The 24,438-nt window shown below is 40.0% G+C and overlaps 1 protein-coding gene across 3 annotated transcripts in view; it reads left to right on the plus strand.

Moving 5' to 3' along the window:
- The window catches only part of INPP4B (inositol polyphosphate-4-phosphatase type II B), a 225,206-nt gene that overhangs the window by 182,911 nt on the left and 17,857 nt on the right, over window positions 1-24,438 (plus strand). For all 3 annotated transcript variants that reach the window (XM_037397011.1, XM_037397022.1, XM_037397002.1), the window contains exon 23: window positions 6,804-6,958. In XM_037397011.1, coding sequence (XP_037252908.1) covers window positions 6,804-6,958 — 155 coding nt within the window. The remainder of the gene's footprint in view (window positions 1-6,803; window positions 6,959-24,438) is intronic.

A 24,438-nucleotide genomic window follows, 5' to 3' on the forward strand; every position in this document is an offset into this window, starting at 1 on the left:
TTTTAAAGATATGATTGGAAAACTCAATTATTAAAGTGCAGAGATATGCTGAAATGGCTCTCTAACATTTCCATTCTGATTGTCTGTCATCCCACTCGTGACTATATCTCTTCTTCCTACACTTAAACCAGATACTTTCTTTTTTCCACTTTCTTTACTGGTAGAACTGCCTAGAATTAAAGTCCAGAGATGGTCTTGGTCACTTTGTTGTCCCCTATATGCTCCAAGCTCTTTTCTGCAGACCTCCTAGCCAGACCATCCGTGGCCTGTGCTTTTGCATGGGGTTGTTTTGTCCCAGAAACAGGATTTTTCATTTATCTCAGTGAGTTGTGTAACAGGGTAAAAGAGGTTTGCTTTTTGTTTGGGGCATGCTTTTTTCTTGAACTAACTAAGTCTGGTTTTAGGCAGAGGAATCCCTTCACCCTCAGTATGGGCAGAATCAATTCCTTAGGTGATCACACATAGATGTAAATGTATCACCTCATATGAGAGAGACAATAGAGTATTCAGCTACAGTATCTAACATTTTTGTTTGTTTGTTTAAAATCATATCTATTCTTTGATAATATAGAATTTCGTTATTCAAAATATCTTCCTTTTATTTTAGTTTCCATAAACCTTGAGGTATGATGCAGGACATGATTACTTGCTCTGGCTTTTAATACTGCTGCACTCAACTTTTTATTTTCTGTAATTAAGGTACTTAGGTTTTATAAATAAGTGTTTAATTATATCAGTACAACTTCTAGTCAGTCATGTTTTATGGGGTTTCTTTAGCTAGTGTCACCATGACAGCCACTCCAAGGGCACTGATAAGCAACATGAAATAAGCTAGATATACAAAGGACAGACATTCAGACAGAAGGAGAACACAAATAAAAACGTTTATTGAATAATGAATCATACTTATGTCTTGGTTTAACCCCGGCTGGCAACTCAGCCACATGCCCCCTGGTTGGATGGGGGACAGGATCAGAAAGAGAGAAGTGAGAAAACTCAAGGTTTGAGCTAAAGACAGTTTAATAGGTAAAGCAAAAGCCACGCACACAAGCAAAGCAAAACAAGGAATTCATTCACCACTGCCCATGGGCAGGCAGGTGCTTAGCCATCTCCAGAAAAGCAGGGCTCTGTCACGCATAACAGTGACTTGGGATTACAAATGCCATCACTCCGAATGTTATCCCCTTCATTCTTCCCCCAGCTTCGTAAGCTGAGCATGACATCCCATGGTATGGGATATCCCTTTGGCTACTTTGGGTCAGTTGTCCTGGCTGTGTCACTTCCCAATTTCTTGTGCCTGTCCACCCTTCTCACTGGCAGGGCCTGAGAAACTGAACTATTTTCTGACTAGTACTTACATATGACTAGTATATACTGACTAGTATAAATATTACTTAGCACCAACTAAAAAATCAGTGTATTAACATTATTCTCACACCAAATCGAAGACATCACTGCACCAGCTACTAAGAAGAAAATGAAATCTATCCCAGCTGAAGCCAGGACAACTAACTTTGCTTTATTCATATAATTGCATTTTGTTTCCCAATTCTGTAGGTTTTGCACTTACATGTTAAAAAAATAAACAAACAAACAAACAAACAACACCACCACCCCCAAGCTTTACATGTTTATAAAGAGCTTAAGCTTTTCAGGAATGTGAAATTCAACCAAGTAGTCCTTCTAGATTACAAAAGTACCCTTGGTGTCTGCTCATGTATATAAGCAAAGACTGGAGTCTTTGGTATCCACTGAAATTGAAGCAAGACCTTGTGTTTTGAGGAACTTTCAAATGCATATACCCTTCAATGCAAATAAATATTTGATAAGAAAATATTAATAAAATTTTCCACCACTTTTCCTTAACAGCAGGAACAAGACAATATTAACTAAGTCTTTGTATTAATAATACTGCTGTAATTTTTTATATCGCTAAATAGCATTTTTCCTTGTGGTTGATAAGTATTATCACATGCTATTGCACTATAAATCTGTTGTGAATAAAAATATAAGCTTTTCTTGCAGTACCAGTTCTGCAATTACCATGAACGTTGTTTTTAAAGAAGTAAAAGATAAATCAGTACAGAATAATGTAAAATGAGCTACAAAGACTATGACAGAACTTACTTAATCTTTGGATATAGAAAGTTGTCTTCTACCATCTACTCTGGATTACCTGAAAATTATTTCATGAGTAAAAAGCATTCTTTGGACATACAAACTGTTTCAGATTTTTTCCTTCACTGTATTCTATTTCTCTTTATGCTACTCTACTTTAACCTTCTGAAATTAGTATTTCTGGACCCATTGATCTATATACTGTAATACAGTGCTATTTATTGGAAGGGATGTGAGGGTATCACCTTGTTATTGCAGTAGATGTATGAGATTCTACATGGATGTGCATATGTGTCTGCACCTGCATGTAATCCCTGTTGTAATGAGACTGTGAGAATACATCTGCATTTTGAAAGTCAGCTTTTGCATAACTGGTATCACAAGCATTTCTTATTCTAAATATAATGGGACAAAGATTTAAATGTTATATATTTTTATTTGCTAAGCTTCACCCTTCATCTTCTGTCTTATATCAAGAGAAATAAGGAGTATTGATTTATCCTTGGTTTAGTCCTCATGGTTTTATGTGCTCTTATCATCCTTGCTTTAAACTTAATCACAATCCTGATCATTTGAATTTGTGATCATAAGGGAGACTTTCTAAGGCTCTGATAAATATGAAGTCTATTCCTTCTCCTCCAATATCTTTAATATACTGCGGGAAGAAGTAAGCAAAATTGAGGATAAAATTCAGGCTGGACACTAATCGTAAGCTGTGTATTCTGGTAACACTACGTATTTGGTATTGCCCCTTATTAGATTTCTAGAGCACCAGATCATTGTTTGCCCATTTTAATGATTTACTTTGTTTAACTGCTGCTGCTTAGTGAACTGAGTTATTCAGAGGATGTATTTGGGCCAGCGTACCAGGTTAACCTACATTTTTCCTTATATCAGAGTCTAAGGTTTTTTAATCTGTTTATTTAAGTTAACAGATTGTTTTCTATTTAATCCACTTTAAAATGATTGAGACATCTGTACTGAATTTCAATGCAAAGTAAGCTTGTGGTTATGGTCATTTGCTTGTTGTGCCTAGAATGCTGCCGTCACTAGCCAGCGCTTTACATGTATGCTGTCAGCCCAGATCGGGAATTTCTCCCTTCCCTGCATCAGAGGCCATCACTCATCCGGAATTGTCTGGTTTTTCCTTATGACTCACTCCTCATGGAGCCCAGCAGAGGCCGGTGCCAGGCCCTGCCCCGGGGGGGCACAGCCCCACGCACCAGCAGGGGCTGGGGGCTGCCTGCGGGGAGGCAGCTCTGCGGGGAAGGGCCGGGCAGTGCCGGGGCACAGCAGCTGCCCCTGGGCCGCAGCCAGCCCGGTGGCCCAGGAGGCCGGTGGCGCCCTGGGGGGCGTGAGGAGGAGCGTGGCCAGCAGGCGCAGGGAGGGGATCCTGCCCCTCGGCTCGGCCCTGGGGAGGCCGCCCCGGGAGTGCTGTGCCCAGCGCTGGGCTCCCCAGTTCCAGAGACAGGGAGCTGCTGGGGAGGGCCCGGCGGGGGCTGCGCAGGGGGTGAGGGGCCTGGGCACCTCCCGGGGGAGGGCAGGCTGGGACACCCGCGGCTGCTCAGCCTGGGGAAGGGAGGGCTGAGAGGGCTCTGATCGATGGCTGCAGACATCTTCAGGGCCAGCGGCAGGAGGACGGGGCCAGGCTCTTTCAGCGGTGCCCAGCGACAGGGCGAGGGGCAACGGGCACACGCTGAGGCACAGGCAGCTCCCTCTGAACGTGAGGAAGAACTTCTTCACCGTGAGGGTGGCAGAGCACTGGGGCAGGCTGCCCAGAGGGGCCGGGGGGTCTCCTTCTCTGGAGACACTCAGAACCCGCCTGGACGTGATCCCGTGCAGCCCGCTCTGGGTGACCCTGCTTTGGCAGGGGTTGGGCTGGGAGGTCTCCAGAGGTGCCACCCAACCCCGAACGTTCTGTGATTCTGTGATTCACTTCAGATAGTCACAGTGACTCATGGACTTCAAAAGAGACTTCTTCAGCCAAGCAGTTAACTTCTATCACAGTGTTATTTTAAAAAAATTGTCTTGTAGTACTTTATTTAAATCCCGATGCAACTTTCCAAATTTTTAAACAGATTTAAATTTTAAGATTTGGAATTATAGGAGGGAAGAAACACTTACAGGTTCTCCCTTACTAGCCTGTACTTCTTTGGGTTCAAGTTAGGTTCAATTAATTCCCTGGATTCATCTTTTGACATCACTCTTACCACAATATTGCAGAGACCTTAAAGACTGTAAGTATTTTGGGGGGGCATTAATTTTAATAAAATTTCCAAGAATGCAATTAACAGATAAAGAAGTACTTATCTGCTGAAGTGAGATTATGAAGATCATGTTCCAGTTTCATCCTGCAAGATCCCAAGTAAACGTAGCCACGCTGGGAAGTTCCTGCTGTAATTTATTGCCTTGCCCTACCTACTCTTGTTTTCTTTTTTGATACTTTTATACCTATGAATGTCCAGGGACAGGAGCAAGCCAAGCATAGTACTACCTTTTCTTGGGACAAATTATATCAGGGGAAAGGTAGACTCATACTTGGGCACACCAGATCTCCTTCAAATTTTTCTTTTTCTAGTATAATGTTGGTTTAACTCAAAGTATAAACTAATGAGCTGGTACAACCACAGTATGATTCTAAAGGTGAGAAATTATCCTTAAAAATATATCATGTTTCCCTTAGAGTTTTGTCAAAATGTACAGTGAAGGTAGATAGTCCATGGCATTCATTGGTGTTAAGCTTTAATTTTTCTGGGTCAGGCATTGAACAGTTTACCTGTTGAAAATACAGACTATATTTACATTCAGATGTGTCTGAATCCATACCCTTGTGAGAAGTTAGTCGAGAAGCCAGTCCTCTGCGTTCACAACTGTGATTTAAGGCTTGTCGAAGTTTTTCTTCATTTTGTCAACATTTGCTAGGCGGTTAGACAGTTAAGCTTTAATTGAATAGGGTGGTTGTCATAGAAAGTGAGAAAAAAATGAAGCAACTTTTCCTTTTATAGTCTATGCTAACACGAATACTTTTTATTTCAAATTCAGGAAATTGGACGTAATGGTTTGGTAAGCTCTAGTACGATTATACATTTTAGTGACTTGCTTAAAATGTTTAGGACTAAGAATAATAGATATTTTATTTTTTTTTTAGTTGGGTCCACCGTCAATTTTTTGCCTCACTTGAAGGGGGGGTGTTGGGGTGGGCAGGAGAGAGACTTGATTGTGACTCTGCAGTACAAGGGTGTGTTCAGCTCTCAAAATCAATAAAGGCTCCTCTTTCCTCAGCGGGCAGATTATTTGTAGGCTTGTCCTGCTAATGAAAGCCCTGAAGATCTGCTTTTAAAATGTGTAACTTGGACAAATAGGAAGTGGGCTATAGATCAGTAGCTATAACCTTTTGGTGCTATTTTTTGTAGACTTTTAATGCTGCAAATTTATAAACAAAAGAAAAATTTACAGTCCTTTTCAGCACAACATTTTCACCCTTTGTGGCACTGTGTCAGGCCAGCACAGGCATAATTCTTAGAATATAAAAATTCCCAAGGCAGCACTAATAACTGATGTGTCTGTGTAATATCTTTATCAATGATCTGGATGGGGGAATCCAGTGTACCCTCAGTAAGTTTGTAGATGACACCAGGCTAGGGCGGAGCGTTGATCTGCTGGAGGGCAGGAAGGCTCTGCAGAGGGGTCTGGGCAGGCTGATCCATCAGCCAAGGCCAATTGCATGAGGTTCAACAAGGCTGAGTGCCAGGTCCTGCACTTGGGTCACAGCAACCCCAGGCAACACTGCAGGCTGGGGGAAGGAGTGGCTGGAAAGCTGCCTGGAGGAAAAGGCCCTGGGGGTGCTGGTCAACAGCCAGCTGAACATGAGCCAGCACAGTGCCCAGGCCAAGCAGCATCCCGGCTTGTGTCAGCAACAGCGTGGCCAGCGGGACCAGGGCAGTGACCGTCCCCCTGCACGGGGCACTGGTGAGGCCGCCCCTGGAATCCTGTGTTCAGGTTTGGGCCCCTCGCTGCAGGAGGGACACTGAGGGGCTGGAGCGTGTCCAGAGACGGGCAGCGGGGCTGGGGAAGGGGCTGGGGCACAAGTGCTGTGAGGGCGGCTGAGGGAAGCCGGGGTGTTTAGCCTGGAGAAAAGGAGCCTGGGGGGCTTATCGCTCTCTGCGGACTGCCTGACAGGAGGCTGTAGGCGGGTGGGGGGTGTCAGTCTCCTGAGTAACAAGCAACAGAATGAGAAGAAACAGTCTAAAGTTGTGCCAGGGAAGGTTTAGACTGGGTATTGGGAAAAATTTCTTCACTGAGAGGGTGGTCAAGCATTGGCCCAAGTTGCCCAGGGAGGTGATGGTATCACCTTCCCTGTAGGTCTTTAAAAACAGGTAGGTGCGGTGCTTAGGGACATGGTTTAGTGGTGGACTTGGAAGTCCTGGGTTAATGGTTGGACTTGATCTCAAAGGTCTTTTCCAGCCTAAATGATTCTATGATTCCATGACGCATATCAGTTGTATTATTCAGATTGGAGTTACTACCTTTCATGAGCTTTTTTGTTAGTTTTCTGGAGGAAAATACTGTGGCTCTGTGTATTCACTGTCCATAATTGCAAAACTGTGGGAGTTTCACAGTCTGCCTAGTGTGTAGAGAACACAAGGTGTGAAAAGGCAATCCTTTGATGTCTGCCTTTGTTTCAGATTTGCCGTAAGCTGAATGGAGTCCGTTTCACCTGTTGCAAAAGTGCCAAAGACCGGACATCCATGTCAGTGACGCTGGAGCAGTGCTCCATCTTGAGGGATGAACATCAGCTTCACAAAGACTTCTTTATTCGGGCACTGGATTGTATGAGAAGGTATGTGGAGATTTTTGCACATCCCTTGCATTTTGATCTAAGCCAGAAACAATGGTAGAGAACGGTCTAAAGTCGGTTGCAAATGTTTGATAAGCCCCAGTCGTGATTTAGCAGAGAATTGACCAGCAGCATGCCAGCTGGTAAGTCACTTTTGCATGCAAGGTCTTTAAAACTGTGTGTTTTGTCACCAATGAACAGTTTCTGAGATAGATATGTGAAACATTGTGTCACTTCACTGACTATAGAATTTGTCCAAGGTAAAAAAAAAAAACCCACAGTTATTTTAACAATTTCTTTTTAAACCTAACAATTAGGCTTTCATAAGGCTTAAAATTTTAAAAACATTCTATAACAGTATAAAAAAAAAGTTATTTTCTGTTTTAAGAATATTTTTCAAATGTTTACACGCTCATTAAGTCATTCTATAAAATTTAGACAAATATTATGAAAGCAGAGGAAGCATTTTTTACAGATGGCAATTCTTATTAGCTCATGTTATTAAAAATAAAAGAAACAGGCAAGTAGGTTTGGACTAATGGTGGTTGCCACTAATATCTGATAAAATTCTTTACTGTTCTTAAAGGTTTTATTAAATGTTTTATTCTAAATTAAAGCTATGTAGAAATTGAGGCTGATGTTATCAGGAATGTGTAATTAAAAGTTGTAGATTTCTAATTACTTGAATCTTTGATTAATAAAAACTCATTGAGCAAACAAGTTTTCAGAAAATCAGTCCAGATGCTATATTCTCTAAAGAAACTTTCATCATTGGCTTTAATGAATACTGCATTTTATTTTCTATAAGAATTAAAAAAATGTATCCACAACATTCAAATAATATATAACAAAGGGCACTGCAAAACTAATAGAAAATATTCTGGTCAGCCTACAAAGGAGTAACTGAATCATATCTTGCACTTAGGTGATACACAAATTGTGCGTTGGATTTACAAAGTTCATACTAAGCAAACAATCATGTTTAAAGTCTGTAATTGATAATTCTTGACCTGACCATTTAGTATTGTCAGATTAGGTGTTTAATCTCTAGATTAATACTGTAGGTTTACACGTGCAGGGTCCTTTTGTTTTTTGGCAAAGGTAGATATTCTAAAGGAAAAAGGTAATGTTTATGAAGAGTAATTGAGCAGAGGACTGAGACGTCTTAGATGTAGAGTTGGTTTGCAAGGTGCTAGTGTGGTGTGATGTATTAAACTGATGTATATCATTATGTATGTATCATTAGCTTGCATAAATCTCTTAGTCTCTGCAGTATTTCAGTGAGTGAATGACTTGTGTGCAGTCTTTCATAACTACATGTTTTATCATTAATGAAAAATTTGAGTTTTCTGTGTTAAATTTCATTTGTGTTGGCATCTTCAGATATGTTTTTTTTTTTCTTTTATGTCTCCAATAAATAGAAACATGTATAACTTACAGAACGTTACCAGATTAGGGCAAACTAATTATATCAAATCATTATTATGTTAGAGTAGCATTGAGTAGTAGATGTAAAATTTTCACATTTATAAACCTGATTTAAAAAAAAATAAATAAAAAACCTGATATTTATTCAAACTAATTTGGTAGTTAAAAGTGTAGTAAGTTTTTGTGAACTAAAATGTAAGCAACTTTGAGTGGTTTTTATATCACATAACTGATCTGAAAGCTGAGAAGATTAACAAATCACTTATATTTGCAGGTAACAATAAATTGGAGTCACAAAAGAATGGTCCAAAGCCCAGAAAATCTAGATAAAACTTAAAAAAGAAATGAGCAGACGGGTATATGAGGTTGAAGCACTATCAGAAAAATGTTAATTCTGTGTTTCTGCTGTAGTTTTAAACAGAGAAAAGCTTTATCCTGCTAATATCCTGTAAATGAATTTCAAACAACCTTGAACTGAAGTAGATGCGATGTTGGATGGACGGTAATAGTTTTGACTTGGGTGGTAGGACTGGAATGTAAAGCAAGGGCCTTGCAAGTAGCGGCAGTAGCATGCAAAAGAACCTGCACCATCAGGATAATAAATAAATAGATCTTTCACCTGCGCTAGTTTCTATCTGTATAACACTGTTCACACAACTGGAGGTTAAAAAAAGCAATGAGCAGCCAACTTCCCCCCCCCCCCCATGAGCTTGTGAGTGAAAGCCCAAATGTTCAAGAACAGAATAAAAATGTCAGCTGGAGACACATAGTTCTTAACTCTATGGTACTCCCCTTAGGAGTTGGTCATACAGTTTTAAGAGCTGGTTTTGGGTGCTTTTTTGGTTCTCTTTAGTGCTACAGACATTCAGCGGGGACTATTTCTCCCTCCCCACTGCCAGCCTGCTGCTGGAGGTGCCTATGGAGCAGTGCTGGAAGTGGTGCGAGCTTTCCTCCCTTTCGACCACTGACTAGGGAGTGTGGCAAGGACCTGCAGCTGGGCTGTCTTGTAGGCAGATGGAGAACAGTGAATTGCGGAGAAAGGCAATTTGAAAGAGCAAAGTGGGAGGGAAAAACAGCCAGGCAAAAGAGAGGGGGGAAAAAAGCCCTAATTTCCACAGGAAGATATATAATGGCATTTCAACTAAATCTCGTGTATTTTACTTGAGGGAAGTTTGGTACCTACATTTTTGAGGCTTGTGTGAAGGAGGTCAACAGACTTGGTTGGTAGTCATTGTAATGCTTGCCCTTTTATTCTTTCTTTTTATTTGATTACTATTGCAGATTGTTATTTGAAAGATTATGCTGTGCATTTCTAAGCTTTTCAGTAACTACTTGTAGAAGCTTTTAAAATGATTTTCACGTCTAAAAGAACCTATTCTGTTTTAAGAGCAGAGAAAAACTGTTTGCCATTTAATTTGTAACTTTAGCAGTTTTCTCACGATGAATCTCTAGATCACTTAGTTAAACTCTGTCAATCAAATCCCTTTATGCTGATTGCCAAAAATCGCTTTTAAGCCTTTCAAAAGAATGAGTAGACAAGAAAAATTCAATTTTAACATCCAGAATCCTAACAGACTGGATTGATCTTTGAAAGGCTTCTTTCAAGAGTTAACAGTAGGAGATAGAGAATACTGTGAAACAAAGTGAGTTGTAAAAGTAAATGGCAATTCAAAAGCAGCCTTTATTGGAAATGTCTTAATCTTGAGATATAAAAATTATAAAGGTGCCTGTGTAGCTGTAAAGCTTTTTCTTTTCCTGCCAGTGCTGACACAGCTTTGCTGGCTGTTGCAAAAGGGAAGGGTGTGCTTACGGGTTCGTGCTTTCTTGCCAGCAGAAGTTTGGAGATGCTGGACTTCTGTGTGCTGCTGCTTTTCAGCTTCTTGATGTCCCTAGAATTTTGAGCAAACTGAGGCAATTTCAGATGTTTCAGTGTGTTTGCTTCAATGTCCGTTGCATAACACTGTTTTGGAAAATACTGCCAGTAGCTGTTATTCATTGACTTAGTTTGTAAGTGAAATCAGTGTCTTGCAGTGATAAACTGTATGGTATATATCACTTCTTAAACAACAACGACAAAGAAGCTGTACAAAAATCCTTCCATTACATGTCCCTTTAGCTTATGAAAAATGCGGTGACATGATGATAGGAGTTCAAGCTTTATCACTTACAATATGTAATATATGGTTTTGTCTTCTGGGTGTAACTCTAGCCATTATGATGCTGCAATTGATGTGTATGTGAAGTGGCTGTTCAGGAAATAATTCTACATCTTATAGTTTCCTTGGTGTATATATATGTGACTTCCATTGATCTTAGTGACATGCATAGTGCAGAATGAGGAAAATCAATATATTATCCCCTCTGTATCGAGTGCTTGCAATTCACATCATATTAAAATCATATTTATTATGATGCTGCCAGTTTCAAATCATCACTTTTGCAATCATCAATATTCTTTCCTTATTTTTCCCTTCACTGATATGTGAATATTTCCTATCATTCAATGTTAACTATATTCCAAGAGACAGCGGAGAGACAAAGCTGATTTACCCAAGTTCGTTGCAGTATCTGTCACACAATTCTACTTTTATTCTTTTGAGCTGGCCACTGCTTAAGGGAGTTGGACCCTGGGTAGGCAACACAGTGTGAAGTAGTTCCGTAAAACTTTTCTTTTTTTTTTCTGATTTTTTTCTCTTTATTTTCTGAATCTATTTAATGTTTCAATGACTGGGCCCCTTTTGGGGGCCTTGGGTAGTGAGTAACCTCAGAATCTTCTGGGTTTTGAGCATGGTTGCAATAAAGCCTCAAAAGTAAAAACAAGTAAATGAAATGACAAATTCGTGGTTTATGGTGAAGCCTCCAGGCTTTTAGCCTTATCATCATCCTTAGCAGGGCACAATACCTGTCAGATATTTCAGACATTGAATACAAAATTTGACTCAATGTAGGACACGCTATTTTTACTTGAAACAGCAGTCAAGGATATTTCAGATTATTTTACATAAATTGCCTGTCAAAAATATGATTGAAGCACAAACACAAAGAACGAATGGTCTGGGCAACAACGTATGGACTTTTGATGGCCCAATTATGACACAAGTAGCTCCTTTTTAAAGAGCTGTTTGAGGGCATCTTTCTTAAAGATCATCTCAAAGATCTGTGTGTTGAGAAGGAGGGATAGCTATAACAGCTCTCTGTTCAGGGACTTTCAGATGTTCTGGGCGGAATCCACAGATTCGGGCCGAGATGGACCTTGGCCGTGGAAGGGCCTATGCCAAACACCACAGTGTTGTGGTTGCTACATGGACTGGGAAGCAGGAGTAAAGGGACTGGATGAGAGACTGGGATCCACATGCAGATCTTCCTCTGCTTATCTCCCAGGTTTCACCCTGCCCCTGCGAGCTTGTGGCAATAGATGCAGTGCATGAGGGGTCACACGGAAGAGGAGGCACATGTTGTCTTCTAACCTTTGCTTTTTCCAACCCATCTGACCTTCTCCGTCATTTTTTTTTTTTCTGAGTGTGTTAGTGCAGTGTAAAGAGAAGGGAGAGCCTGGCTTCCAACATAGATTTTCCCATCATTCTGTGGTTCTTTAGAAACTTAGCATTTATGTTTTGAGGTACAGGCTTTAGATGGAAAGATTTACGTCACCTAATATATTGAAAGACGCCTGGCATTAAACAACAGGAAAGTCCAATTTTGGTGCCTTGAACTACCATCAATTTTGTTCTCTAAAACTAAATTACTACTTTTTAAAACAGCAAGAGTGCACAGAGGGAAGGAAAAAGTGGAGAGAGGTGTCACAAGGTGTAATAAGAATCAATGCTCTTGGCACCTTGTTGGAGTCTTTTGAGTAAAAGTCTATTTCTAAGCATCCTTCTGGGAAGAGCAGAATTTCAGACAACAATTGAGGACAAAATATCAAACAGTAGCTTGAAAAGGCTGTGTTAAATCTAAGGTTTTCTAATGTAAGTACTCAGTTTCACAGAATTAATCTTTTTAATGTGTCTTTAAAGCAGTTCTCTGTTTTTAAGGCTTTAAAAAAATTTTTACGAAGCCAAGAAAAAACCCACAGGAAACCCAAACACACTTCATTTGCACCATATCAGGCTTAGGAAGGTCACTGGTGAGATTCAGGCTTCTACATGGACAAATTAAGTAACATTGGTGGTTGTTTAGTAATATAGTCTCACACATTTTGTCTGTTTCACTGGGATCAGATGTTCAAGTCCATGTTTTGCAGGAGCATGTTTCCTAGCTGACTACAGAAGTTTAATTTCTGCTGTGCCTCATTTCTCCAACTTCCCAAATACTGATTTCGGGCTTCTTTCTGGTCAACGTCCCAGTCAGAGTCCTGAGAACTCTTTCGAGAGCTTTCTTGTCCCCTCTTTTTCACCAGAGCATTGCTTGAATATTTCCCTCTGATTGCTCCTTCCTCCTCTTCGATGTGTGTGGCTGCCTTTTGTCTGTCTTCTGCTCAGAGCTTGGGCACTGGCCTCAGTAACAATATAGAGAGAACAGCAGAGACAGTCCCCATGCCTCGTTGCTTTTGCTTCATATTGCAGCGGTCACCATCTGCCACGGAGAAGAACACCAAGGAAAAGTCTTGTCTAACCCCTTGACCTGGCAGACGTTCAGCATAGATTGAATCCTCAAAGAGTGTACCTGCTGAATTTTAACAAGTCTTTCTTACGAAGAGGTGATTTGAGATTATTGAAGGAGCAGGCTTTTACAATAGTTACATCTCTCATACCTTTATTACCTTGGTGTAAAAGATCAAATCCTGCTCTTCAGCATGGAGGTACTAGTAATCCTCTCAAAAAAAAAACCCAAAACAACAACTGTATTTTTTTTCTTCTTTAAATGACATTGTAAGTTTGAATTTGATCCATTCAAAATGAACTAACAATTGAAAGTAGAGTTGTAATGGAAAGCATTGTGTAACCTTCATTATAGTTGCCCTTCTGCTGGAACCTATAACCATATTCCTGGACTAATCACTGGGGAGGAAGGGAGTGTTCAAGGGAAAACAGTAAAAACCTTTGCCACTCTTTGCAAGGAATATTTAAAGATGTGACCCAGGCTGTGTTACTGAAACACTGAGCTTTTCAGCAGGCAGTAAACCAGAATTTCTGAAGTAAGTACTTAGTTTTCCTGACAGTCCATGGGGGGGAAGGTAGTACCGTAAGCAATCTGTATTGTCTGCAAATTTTGACACCAGCGTTAGGTGGGTGAGTCCTTGAAATGCACCTGCTTCTCCTCCAGTGGTGACACAGGCAAGGGGGCTGCTTCAGGAGAACTCAGAAGCTTACAGTAAATCTTAACTACCAAGTAGTAAAACATACTAATATATCAATTTCAGTGTATTACAGAAAATTATATGCTGCTTTTCCATTGAAAAAGAAAATGGTTGGCCATGTGTGGGTTTTAGCTCTCTGACAACAAGAAAGAAACCTTGATTCCCTGTGATCATTTCGCTGAAGAGAGAGTCCTTGCCCTTTGACTTCAGGATGTCTGTGACACAGTTCTCCAAAGAAAAGCCAGATTTAATGGAATTCCAATCAAAAACTCACCCTGCTCTGAGTTCTTCTGCTCTGAACTGTACTTTTTGTTTCTCAGAGATATCGAAAGGGTAAATGATCCGTTAACTAGCCAATATTAGTATTTGCCATATCTTGACCCATATGAGAGTACAGGGAATTGAGCTACGCCTTTCTTCTCAGTGAATGTTTTAATTATTCCACATAGGCAGTGACAAAGGTGTGTAATTAATTACCAGGTGCACACTATGATCACTTAGTTTTCAAGACCAGCCAAACAAAAAAACCTTATCCAATAAATTTGCTTTCTGATTCAGTACCACAGTCTGTGTTTGGATCCTTAATAGTGCAGCAGTGAATTTAAACACTGCATCCTGATTAATTAAAAAGAAAAGAAAAAGTGGTTACACTATTTCCACTCCTAAAAAAACTCTTCTAATGTAATGTCCCTGGGGTGTTTTTTTGTCATACATAAATTAAAGGACCTTCCTGGACTTCGCCTGCCATGGTTAGGCCAATCTAGTGTGCACGCAGTCAGATTATCTGAAAATATTGTTTAGTGTTCACTTTTGAGATTTTTCTAGTTGCCCATGGAAGACTTCATTAATTGCTTCATTCATGTGGTGCTTTAGTGCTTATGCTATTGCTTATTCAGAACTTCCATGAAAGACTGGGTCTTACGTGAAATCAGAAACCAGATGTGTTATACTCTCCAGGCTGAGTTGTACTAGGTTTCTTCCTATTATATTTTACCTCTATTAAGACTTTCTGGGAGAGTGTGTGGGAAAGTCCTGTATGCATATTTATTATCTGTTAAAACTCCACGTGCCACAGCTGAATTACCATGGCTTTCACCATGTACAGCTAAATCTCTCAGGAAAAGCAACACTGCCGAGTCTAAAATTTAGATAAGAAAGGAACAGGAAATGAGAATAAGCAGGTAGTAATAGCATACAATAGCTGGTTAAAATTATCATGGATCCAATCTCTACAAGAATTTATCTGCCCCTAAAACAGATGTAATTCTTCTCAGAATAATATAACATGGGCAGGGAGAGCTCATAACTTCCTTCCTGCAGTCGCAGCCATGAACAGACTGTGGGCAAGTTGGAAGGAACACAGAAAAGAGTAGCAACTAGCTGCTATTCTGGAAGCGTTGTTTTGTAATAGAAGATTTCGCATTCCTTCAGGAGAAAGGTGGTGCAGTGTCAGGCTACAGCTTCAGCTGGATTCTGTAGAAAGCAGGTAACAGACACGTCTAGGTCTATTTTTACTCTCATTTTAGGCTCCTATAATTCCCTCATCCAACTTAGTTTCTTTTGTAGGAATACTCCCTGCTCAGAAAATCATCACCTCTTCTCATCCACCCTGTTCCAGTTTTCTTCTATAAGGTCCATGCCTTTCCCCACCCTCACTTCAGTCTACTGCTCTCTTTCCTCTTTTCAGTGAGGGTTTCCCTGTTTCTTTCTCTGCTGCAGTATGCCCTTGGTGTATGATATTTTGAATAACTCCTTTGACAGTAGCCTTGCTCAGCTCAGTTCAGGAGTGAGTTTTAGTAGTGGTTTCTGGCTGTTACTTTCTGTGGCAGCTCTGATTTGGTGAGTGACATTTCATAAATGTGTCCTCATCATTACAGCAACCACTAGCGTAGCTAGCAGCAGCAAGCTGTTTCTCAGTGTTTCCTTGCAGTACAAGTCCTGGTTGCTGTGGAGTGACCAAAGGAGTTTCCATTTGGGCTACGATGTACTTATTATGGATTTCCTACTTCCATGATGTTATCTGTAATTGGCTGGAACTACCCCCAGTAACAGAGCCAGCAGCATTATATTGCTATCCTGTTCTCTGGATCATTCAGAGATAAATTTGGGAGATAATTTTGGGAACCTGCGTTCTTAATAGCCTAAGCCTCTACTATAATCTGCACGATAGGAAGTATGTGTTTATAAGGACATTAATGCAAAGCAAAGGTTGGAGTCCTCCCAAAAGACGCAGCCAAATCACAGCTGACTCCTACTGTTACAACAGTTTCTGCAGCCCTGGGACTTAACGGTGCTGTAGCTGTGTTGTGACTCTAAACATACCTAATGCTAAAATCACTGGGCACAGCCAAACGCTGTGCATCTGCAGTGCTGGTTTTGTGGACTGTGCTGTGGACTGACTTCCCTGCCAAACCTTGCTTCTCTCCCCAGCCTGGATGTTGCCATGTGTGTATTGTCTTCCAGCAGTGGCAAAAGCACCTGGCTTTTCGCCTCTGTTGGAAATGTTCCTAATGCTCCAGGAAGGTGCCGCAGCAGAGTTTCTACCTGTGCAGGCTCCTAGGATCCCAGGCAAAGCTTAGCTGTGGTTAAAGTCCCATGGACCAGGGAGGTCAGAGGTTGGGAAGGGAATCACTGTTCCTTGTAACTTCTGTCATGAAATATTTCGGGTATATGACCCAGCCTCCTGGTTAGATTGCCTGTTTATGAAGCAGGAGATACTTCTGCCTGTGGTACTCAGAAACTTCATTTACCCTTCTGTAAAAGATTTCATAGTATTGTGGCATTAGGCGGGTCATTGTTCTTTTTTTGAATCAGATAATTTGTAGCCTTTCTTTTTTTATTTCTTCAAGGAGTAAATAGCACTGTTGGGGAATAATTTGATAACTCTTGAAATATTCTGAACATCTGTAATTTTAATATAAATACTGTTATTGACAGGACTAAAGCTTACCATACTGATATAGTTAGCTCAGTGAAGGAGTACGAGGTCATATTTGTGTCTCTTTTTAGATTGATTAGAAGTTTTCTGTATCCTTCCACAGCTTATAGACTTCCTGGGGGAATGATTGCCTGAGGCCCAACTGAAGGTTTCCACAGTTGGGCATTTGTAAGAAATCTCTTTCTCTTTCTACTCCACTCATTCATCGTATGGGCTTCCTGATACATAAGCAGCTTCAGTTTCGTGCTACAGCCTCCCCCTTTGATCGTGTCTCGCTGCAGCTTGACTGTGTATATCCTTCCACTGGTGAGAATATAACTTTCTTTGAGGTTTCTTATCCCTCATTACAATTTAGCTGAACTTGGTCAATGTGCCCCCAAAGGCTGTGAGGATGCACAGATGAATCTTCCTTCCCCTTACACCAGGCACTCAAATTGTAACCTTTGCTTCTATAGGAAGACAGACTAAAAAGGTGGCAGCTAATTATTTTCAGCAGTAGATCAATGAGCTGCACATTGCTTTGAAAAAATACATATTTTCTCCTCACAGACTTATTCCAGTCAACAGTCAGCATTGTCTGAACTTATTTAGATTACTAAAAAGAGAAAGGATTAAGGAGCAATGTGATCACTTAGTCGCCTTACTTTAGGATCATCTGATTAATAGTTTGTGTCTTAGGTGAACTGGCAATTCTGATGAAAATGTATCGTTCCTGTCAAAATAATGTTTGTTATATGCATTTTGCAAAAATTACTCCTTGCTGCTCCAAATTTGTTGGGCTGTTTTTTTTTTTATTTATTTAAATTCATTTATAACTCATTCATAACTGTTGGCAGTGGAGAAGCTACAGAATACAAAATAATTAGCAACAGAAACGTTTGCTGATCAACTTCTGGCAAATTGCCTTGTGGTGCTGCGATAAACAGAAGATGGGAGCATCCACAGTAGGTTGTGGTGGAATGCTTTTTGTAATACATTTCAGATAGGAAATAATAATCAACACCTTTAGTCTGGTTTGTTTGGGGATTTTGTTTGTTTTGGAGTTTTAGCTCACTTAGTTTAACCAAGACTGGCGTGATCTCTGTTCAGAGTTTATTTCAGCTAATAAAATAGCTGTTACATGGAATGCCTCAGGAAGGCTAATAAAAATGGCTAAATTGGCACTCTGTCAAAGGCGTTATCGGCTGGTTTTGAAATGATCAAAGTAGCATCAGGCAAAGGCAAGTAATTACTGTAATATCTCATTCTCAAAGGTCCACAAATTGATTCTGGAAGTCCAGAAGAGTCCTCTTTGATAATACCGGTTGTAACTGGTTAGAATATTTATTCATGAGTTTTTTAAAAGGTGTCTGACATGTTCAGTGTTTGCTGTTTCACCATTTGTTGTAATCAGTATGCACTTAGAAATACCTAGCAACATAAACTAGTAGCAGCATACCAGTAGGACAGAGCACATTCTAAGATCTCTTTTCTCTTATTTAAGATCTTTCTATAAAAAAGATGTAACAGGAGTTTGTTTCCTCAAGAAAATGAGAAGCTTTCTAATACCTTATTGCTTTTTATTTATATTGTATTCTTCACTTCCTGACCTGTGTAGCGACTGCTAATGTGGTAAGCTGCACATGTACTCTTTCATTTAATAATCACTACTTAAACATATTAGAATTAGGTCAAGAGCTGAGATTTGAGCAGATGTGCAAACACTTCTTAATGTCAAATGTTCTCGACTCAAAAAGCTTATAATTGAAAAGCAGAGGGTGATAAGGAAATGCACTTGTATGTTTTTCACTTTTCAATGGGAGAAAGATTGTATAGAGAAGTTAAGTCACTTAGTTGTACCCCCACAGTCCTCCTCTGGAAATTGAATTTGGATCTACTTTTTTCTTAAACAGAGACTCTTTTCATTGTCTGGCTTGTTTTAAATAACAGTTGTGCTGCTGTATTTGAATGTGCAATAGCAATGCTCATAAATAAGGTTTATTGCCTTACTGACATTCACTATTCTGCATGTTAATAATTCTCTTTTCCCTTTTTGCTACTTGGGTTCATGCTGATGTACCACAGGCAGCAGGGCTGGCTGCACAATTAAAGCCTCTTTCCCTCCTGGACACTGCTGAACTGGTGTGTGAAGTGCCAGAGTGTTGGTGGATAGTCCTCCCTCAACATCATACTGAATAAAGCTCTCTCCTGCTTTCTTCATCCGTTGCTGCCTGGGGCGGAAGGCTGCTCCCTGTGTCCTCTTTCACTGTAAAAATTTGCTGCTTACAATGGTATTATCAGCAGATTTGTAGACAATTGCTGGAGATAGAATTTGATGTTTCTGTTAACACAGATTAACATCATTTGCCATGTGAAGATGCTACTTTAATTCATTCTTAAAGTGAGCCAGTGCATGTCAGACCACTACTATGCTGTTTATTTTCCCTCTTGTGCAGTGGAACTGGCCCAAGAGGTGCTGCTAAGTAGAGGGGTATTCGGTTTACTTCTGTAGGATTGGTTTTGCCTGTTAATCTGCCTTCTGTAGGATACTGTCTTGTGTTCTCCCTGCAATTTACTTCCTTCTGCTCTTTCTGGAAGAGAAAATTATGTTGTTTCATGAAGCCCTTAAGGGCAGATATGGCCTTATGCTTCATGCTTACTTTGCTCTACAGAAGTATTAGGGTATTTTCTGTGACCAAGGTGGTTGTCGGTCGTGTAATTTGTATAATTTTAATCCAGTAGATTAAAAGCCTTTAAAGTATTTTTCTGACTAAAGAAGATTGAAATCACCTTTTGATGGTGCCTTGTTGACAAGGCAACATTGCACACAGCAAAGTTTTGCCTCCTAAGTATGTTGGTCTGTGTGGTATAGCACATTGGTAATTATAGTCCAGTAAAATGTAGAAATGTAGGAACAGATGCATTTCATTTTGTCGCATGTTGCTGTTTTATTATGGACTTAATGAAATGAATGTTTAAAAATGGCTTACAAACCATACAAATATTTTTCCAAGAAACCGTTTTTAGAGTACTTCTTTATCACTGTGATTTCTGATGGTTTTGCATGCTTTGACTGGCATTTAAAATTTGAGACCTTCATGTTTTGTGTTGCCCTGTAGGTTTAGTATCTTCAGGTGAAGACACTTGTTTGTAGATGAAGAATTTACTGAGGTAGAAGTGGTGGGGAAATTTGGTCACTTCATATAATGTGATGGAGCTATTGCTGCTTTCAGGGAGGATAATGAAACTGGAGTGTACTAGCATTTTTCAAATCAGACACTTTTTCTGACTTTCAGGCAATGGGTATTCAGTGGTAAGAGGGTGCTGAGCAAATACATAGCACGGTAGTCTAGAAAGTTATTTGTAGCCTTAGCAGATTTTTTTTAAAAAAATTATTTTGTGACAGAGGTATCTCAAATTCTGTTTTCAGTCCCAAAGGCAATCATTCTTCCAGCTGTCATGAAGAATTTTTCTCCATGCAGCACAACAGGGATAACAAAACTCATTTCAGTCTCCATTTAAGTTTAATTCCAAGTGAAAACTTGAAATGAGCTGGTAATGAACTTGAACTGCATGTTTAAACAAGTGCTCAAGATACAGTACAGGTATTTTCCAGACATGGTTCTGTTCTGAGAGTGTTTGTCTCTTGAGCGGATTAAAATCTGAAATTTTCTGCTTTGCAATTAATATAGTAAGAACATTTGGAATTCAGCTCTTAGGTTTGATTCAGACCTACCTAAATGCATACCCCCAAAAAGAAAAGATAATCATTGTGACTATCATGATGTGATAATTCTCAGAAATGATGAGTTACTAAGAGAAAGAGACTGATCCTTTGAAAAAGAGAATGTTAAAACCATTTGGAAAGCAAAACTCACAAACTTGTTTCACAATCTCAGCTGTGCAGCCTGGTAGTGTGGGTGCTGTGGTGATAACAGCCATCATCTCCCACAAATTCTTTGAATTTGGACATGTATGTCTTTTCTAAAACACTAATTTGTGCCCCATACAATACTCATTGATGAACAGCGTTTACCTAAAATAAAACTGGAATAGCTCTAGCAAAGCCAAAAAGAACTACACCAACAAACGTTGGCTAGAAATTTGCCATCAGAGGTCTCTGGTGAGCCCTGTCCCATCCCTTGCTCCAAGCAGCCACAGCAGCTGTATCGCAAGCACGGAAGGGAATGCAGATCTTTATGATGCTTTGATCGGTCCTTTCTAGCCAGTCAGTTCTCCAGTAACAGTCGACACAATTAGTGAAATTGAAAAGTGTCCCCTCCCCACGCATTTTACTCTTCTAGGCACAGGCAGGTAACAAACCTTCCCAAATGCGGCTTTCTGTAGCATGGACTTCACTGGTCTCTATGACAATATATCATCAGGCGGAATAACGAGCCTACACTGGGCTAGCAGAAGTCAAAAGACCTTTTCCCAGACAGGACCAACACCTGCTATTATGGTGGGCTGCTTTATGCAAATACTGCCATTTTGTTATTACTGCATTGCAAAATACATTAAGCATCCAATTTCCTTGGTAAATGAAGCAATGTATTACCTCAATAGCTACTTTTGAAGCTATCTGCAACTTCAAACACAGATGTTAAAACTAATGGAAGTAAATGAACCCCCTCTGAATTGTAATCCTTGAATAGAGAAGTGGTTTTAGTAGGGTTTTTTTTTTAATTATAATGTTTATTAAATGAAATACGTATTACAACGGAGAGGGAAAAGTCAAATGATATTGCACGGCAAAACCCAAAAACTTTCAACTTGCTAACCATACTCCAATGGGTATGAAATGCCAAAAGAGAAATAAAAAGACATTTAATCTTGTTGCAAAGCTTAATGTTCTGTACCACATTGTATCATAGCCCAAAACAGACAATTACTTGCTCATAAATCTTTTTTTTTCTTTTATTCACATTACAGAGAAAAATCAAGATTGTCCTTTAAAAATAGCCTGTAGTCAAGTAAGCTTGAAACTTTATGTTGTTAGCCATCATGTTGGACCATATTTATGGTGCTGGAAAGAAAATCTGAGGCTTGTGTCGTTCATTTTCTAAGTGATGCAGTGGTACCACAAGAATTGGCTAGAGATCATAAAGCTCTGTAAAGATGGGGGGGGGGGGGGGGGGGGGGGGAGGGGGGAAACATCGGGCAATTAACCATTGGATAATTTTTTTCCCAAAACCTATTGAATTCAGTGCAATGCTCATAATCAAGCTGTTCCTGTCATAAAACTTTAGATACATACTGTATCAATGTCTAGGTTAACAATTCACGCTCCCAGTGCACACCTTGAAGGATGGTTAACTACCTGATTTAGGGGCTCTGAATCATCCTGTGGATGTTCTGTAGACATATGGGAAGCCTGGCTGTTAAATTTGGCGCCTAAAGAATTGCCACTCTGAGTTAGGGAGTATATGACTTGTTGCCTTTTGAAAGACTTGGATCAGATCTTGGAAGTGTATTTTGTAGTTATCCTAGCAAACAGCTGAAGGTAAAATAAAGGTAGGAGGGGAAAACTGAGCATGAGGGAGATTTTGCTGGCATGAGCACACTACCTGTTGTGTTTTAAACATGAACTTGTCAGTAGACACCAATGTATTTATTCACATGGGGTCAGGGAAGTCAAAAAAGAAACAGAACTTAAAAGTGCACTGTTAAATTGCTGTTTAATCTTCAGCTGCTACAACATTTGGGCAGCTTCCTTTGTTGATCTGCTTAGTTTATATGAAAAAATAACTAGTGCATGCTTTGGTATTTTGGGGGTAAAAGTCCGCTGTTGTTAGTTTCCTTGTTTATATAAAGAGTACCAGCTATTAAGAAAAGTACTTAAAGTGCCATTATCCTAAACTGCTGTTTACATATATTTTTATATATAAAGTTTTTAATTTGATAGCTCTTCTGGACATAAAGTTTTGTTAGCTTGCATAATTTTAGGAACACTATGAATTCTGCAAATATTTAGCTATTTTAAGTAGATTGATATGTAGAAGTTGGGGTGTTTTTCGAAACGTTCTTGAGTGTTTCAGTAAATGCTGTTTTAATTGTTCTGCCAGTGTGATTTGAGGCATTTATTTTTGAAAAAACTTATTTATAGCTAGTATTCTTTAGTAAAAATACGCAGCTAATAATCTGAATGAACGGGAGGGAGAAGCAGCTTTCTAAATAAAGTATCTGCTCTTTAGGGAAGCAGATGTTTGGTAGAAAACTTACCTTGCCCTCAGGTTGTCTATTACTTCTTCAGTTGTTAATTATTCTGAACTAAAGAGAATATTATTGGGCCAATGTAAAACTAATTTCTCCACTGAAATTTTCATTAGCTGTAATTCCCACATAGGATGGATGGATTATTGTGGTTTACATTTTCTATGGTGTTCTGCATGTATTTTATTACTAGATACCATACCTGTGAAAAGGTCATTTATTATTTCATGCACCAAAATAGCCTGTCTGCATTGATGTACGTACTCATCTGGCAAGTGCAAGTGCTGGCTTGCACACACACGCCTTTAGCTTTGTTTGAATCTTGTATCAACCATCATTGAGGATTAATGCAAAGAACAATACTGAAAAAAATATTTTAGAGCATTTCTGCTACTTGTTTGCTTTAACCATGTTGTAAGAGAGTAGGAAGGATATTATTAACCTAGTGGTACATAAACGGTTCACAAGCCAACTCTGCCCCCTGTGTATGTTAGTGAGATAAGAGACATCTGCAGCTTGGCAGTAATAACTTTTAAACATTACTTTTGCTGTTTGATTGCAGATTCTGTGTTTTATTGATTTTATTTAAGCTGTCAGCAGCAGTCCATTAATAGCATATTACAGAATTTATTTTCAACTAACACATAATTAAATACTAATAAAAGGAGACAAGCATGATTCCAGCATCCTTTCCGTGTGTAGGCTGGGCTCCAGTGAGATGTTGTGAGGCTGTTTTAGTTTCTAGTAAAGGTTAATTGAGAGTAAAACTATGATAATGGTTGAGATCTTTGAAAAAAAGAACATCGCATACCTGTCCATATATATTTGTGTCCATGGCAGAGGGTAATTTAAGCAGTTTAAAAGCACAACATCCTTGTCTCTTAACTGGAGACACATGGATTTGATGGATGAACAACTCTGTGGATAAGGAATTGGCTGGATGGTCACACTTAAAGAGTTGTGGTCAACAGCTCAATGTCCAAGGGGACAACAGTGACAAGTGGCGTTTCTCTGGGGCTCGGTACTGGGACCAGCACTATTTAACACCTTTGTTTGTGACATGGACAGTGGGAGTGAGCGCACCCACAGCAAGTTTGCTGATGACACTGAGCTGAGTGGTGCAGTCAACACTCCGGAGGGAAGGGATGCTGTCCAGAGGGACCTTGACAGGCTTGAGAGCTGGGCCCATGCGAACCTCATAAAGTTCAAGAAGGCCAAGTGCAAGGTCCTGCATGTGGGTCAGGGAAATCCCAAGCATAAAAACAGGCTGAGTGGAGAATGGATTAAGAGCCACCCTGAGGACTTGGGGGTATTGGTGGATGAGAAGTTCAACATGACCCAGCAGTATGCGTTTGCAGCCCAGAAAGCCACTGTACCCAGGGCTGCATCAAAAGAAGCGTGGCCAGCTGGTCAAGAGAGGTGATTCTCCCCCTCTGCTCCACTTTCATGAGACCCCACCTGGAGTCCCATGTTCAGCTTTGCAGCCCCCAGCATAAGAAGGACATGGACGTATTGGAGTGAGTCCAGAGGAGGGCCACAAAGATGATCAGAGGGCTGGAACACCTCTCCTGTGAAGACAGGCTGGGAGGGCTGGGGTTGTTCAGCCTGGAGAAGAGAAGGTTCCAG

Source organism: Falco rusticolus, chromosome 1 (genome assembly GCF_015220075.1).
Source record: "Falco rusticolus isolate bFalRus1 chromosome 1, bFalRus1.pri, whole genome shotgun sequence".
Classification (NCBI taxonomy): Eukaryota; Metazoa; Chordata; class Aves; order Falconiformes; family Falconidae; genus Falco; species Falco rusticolus.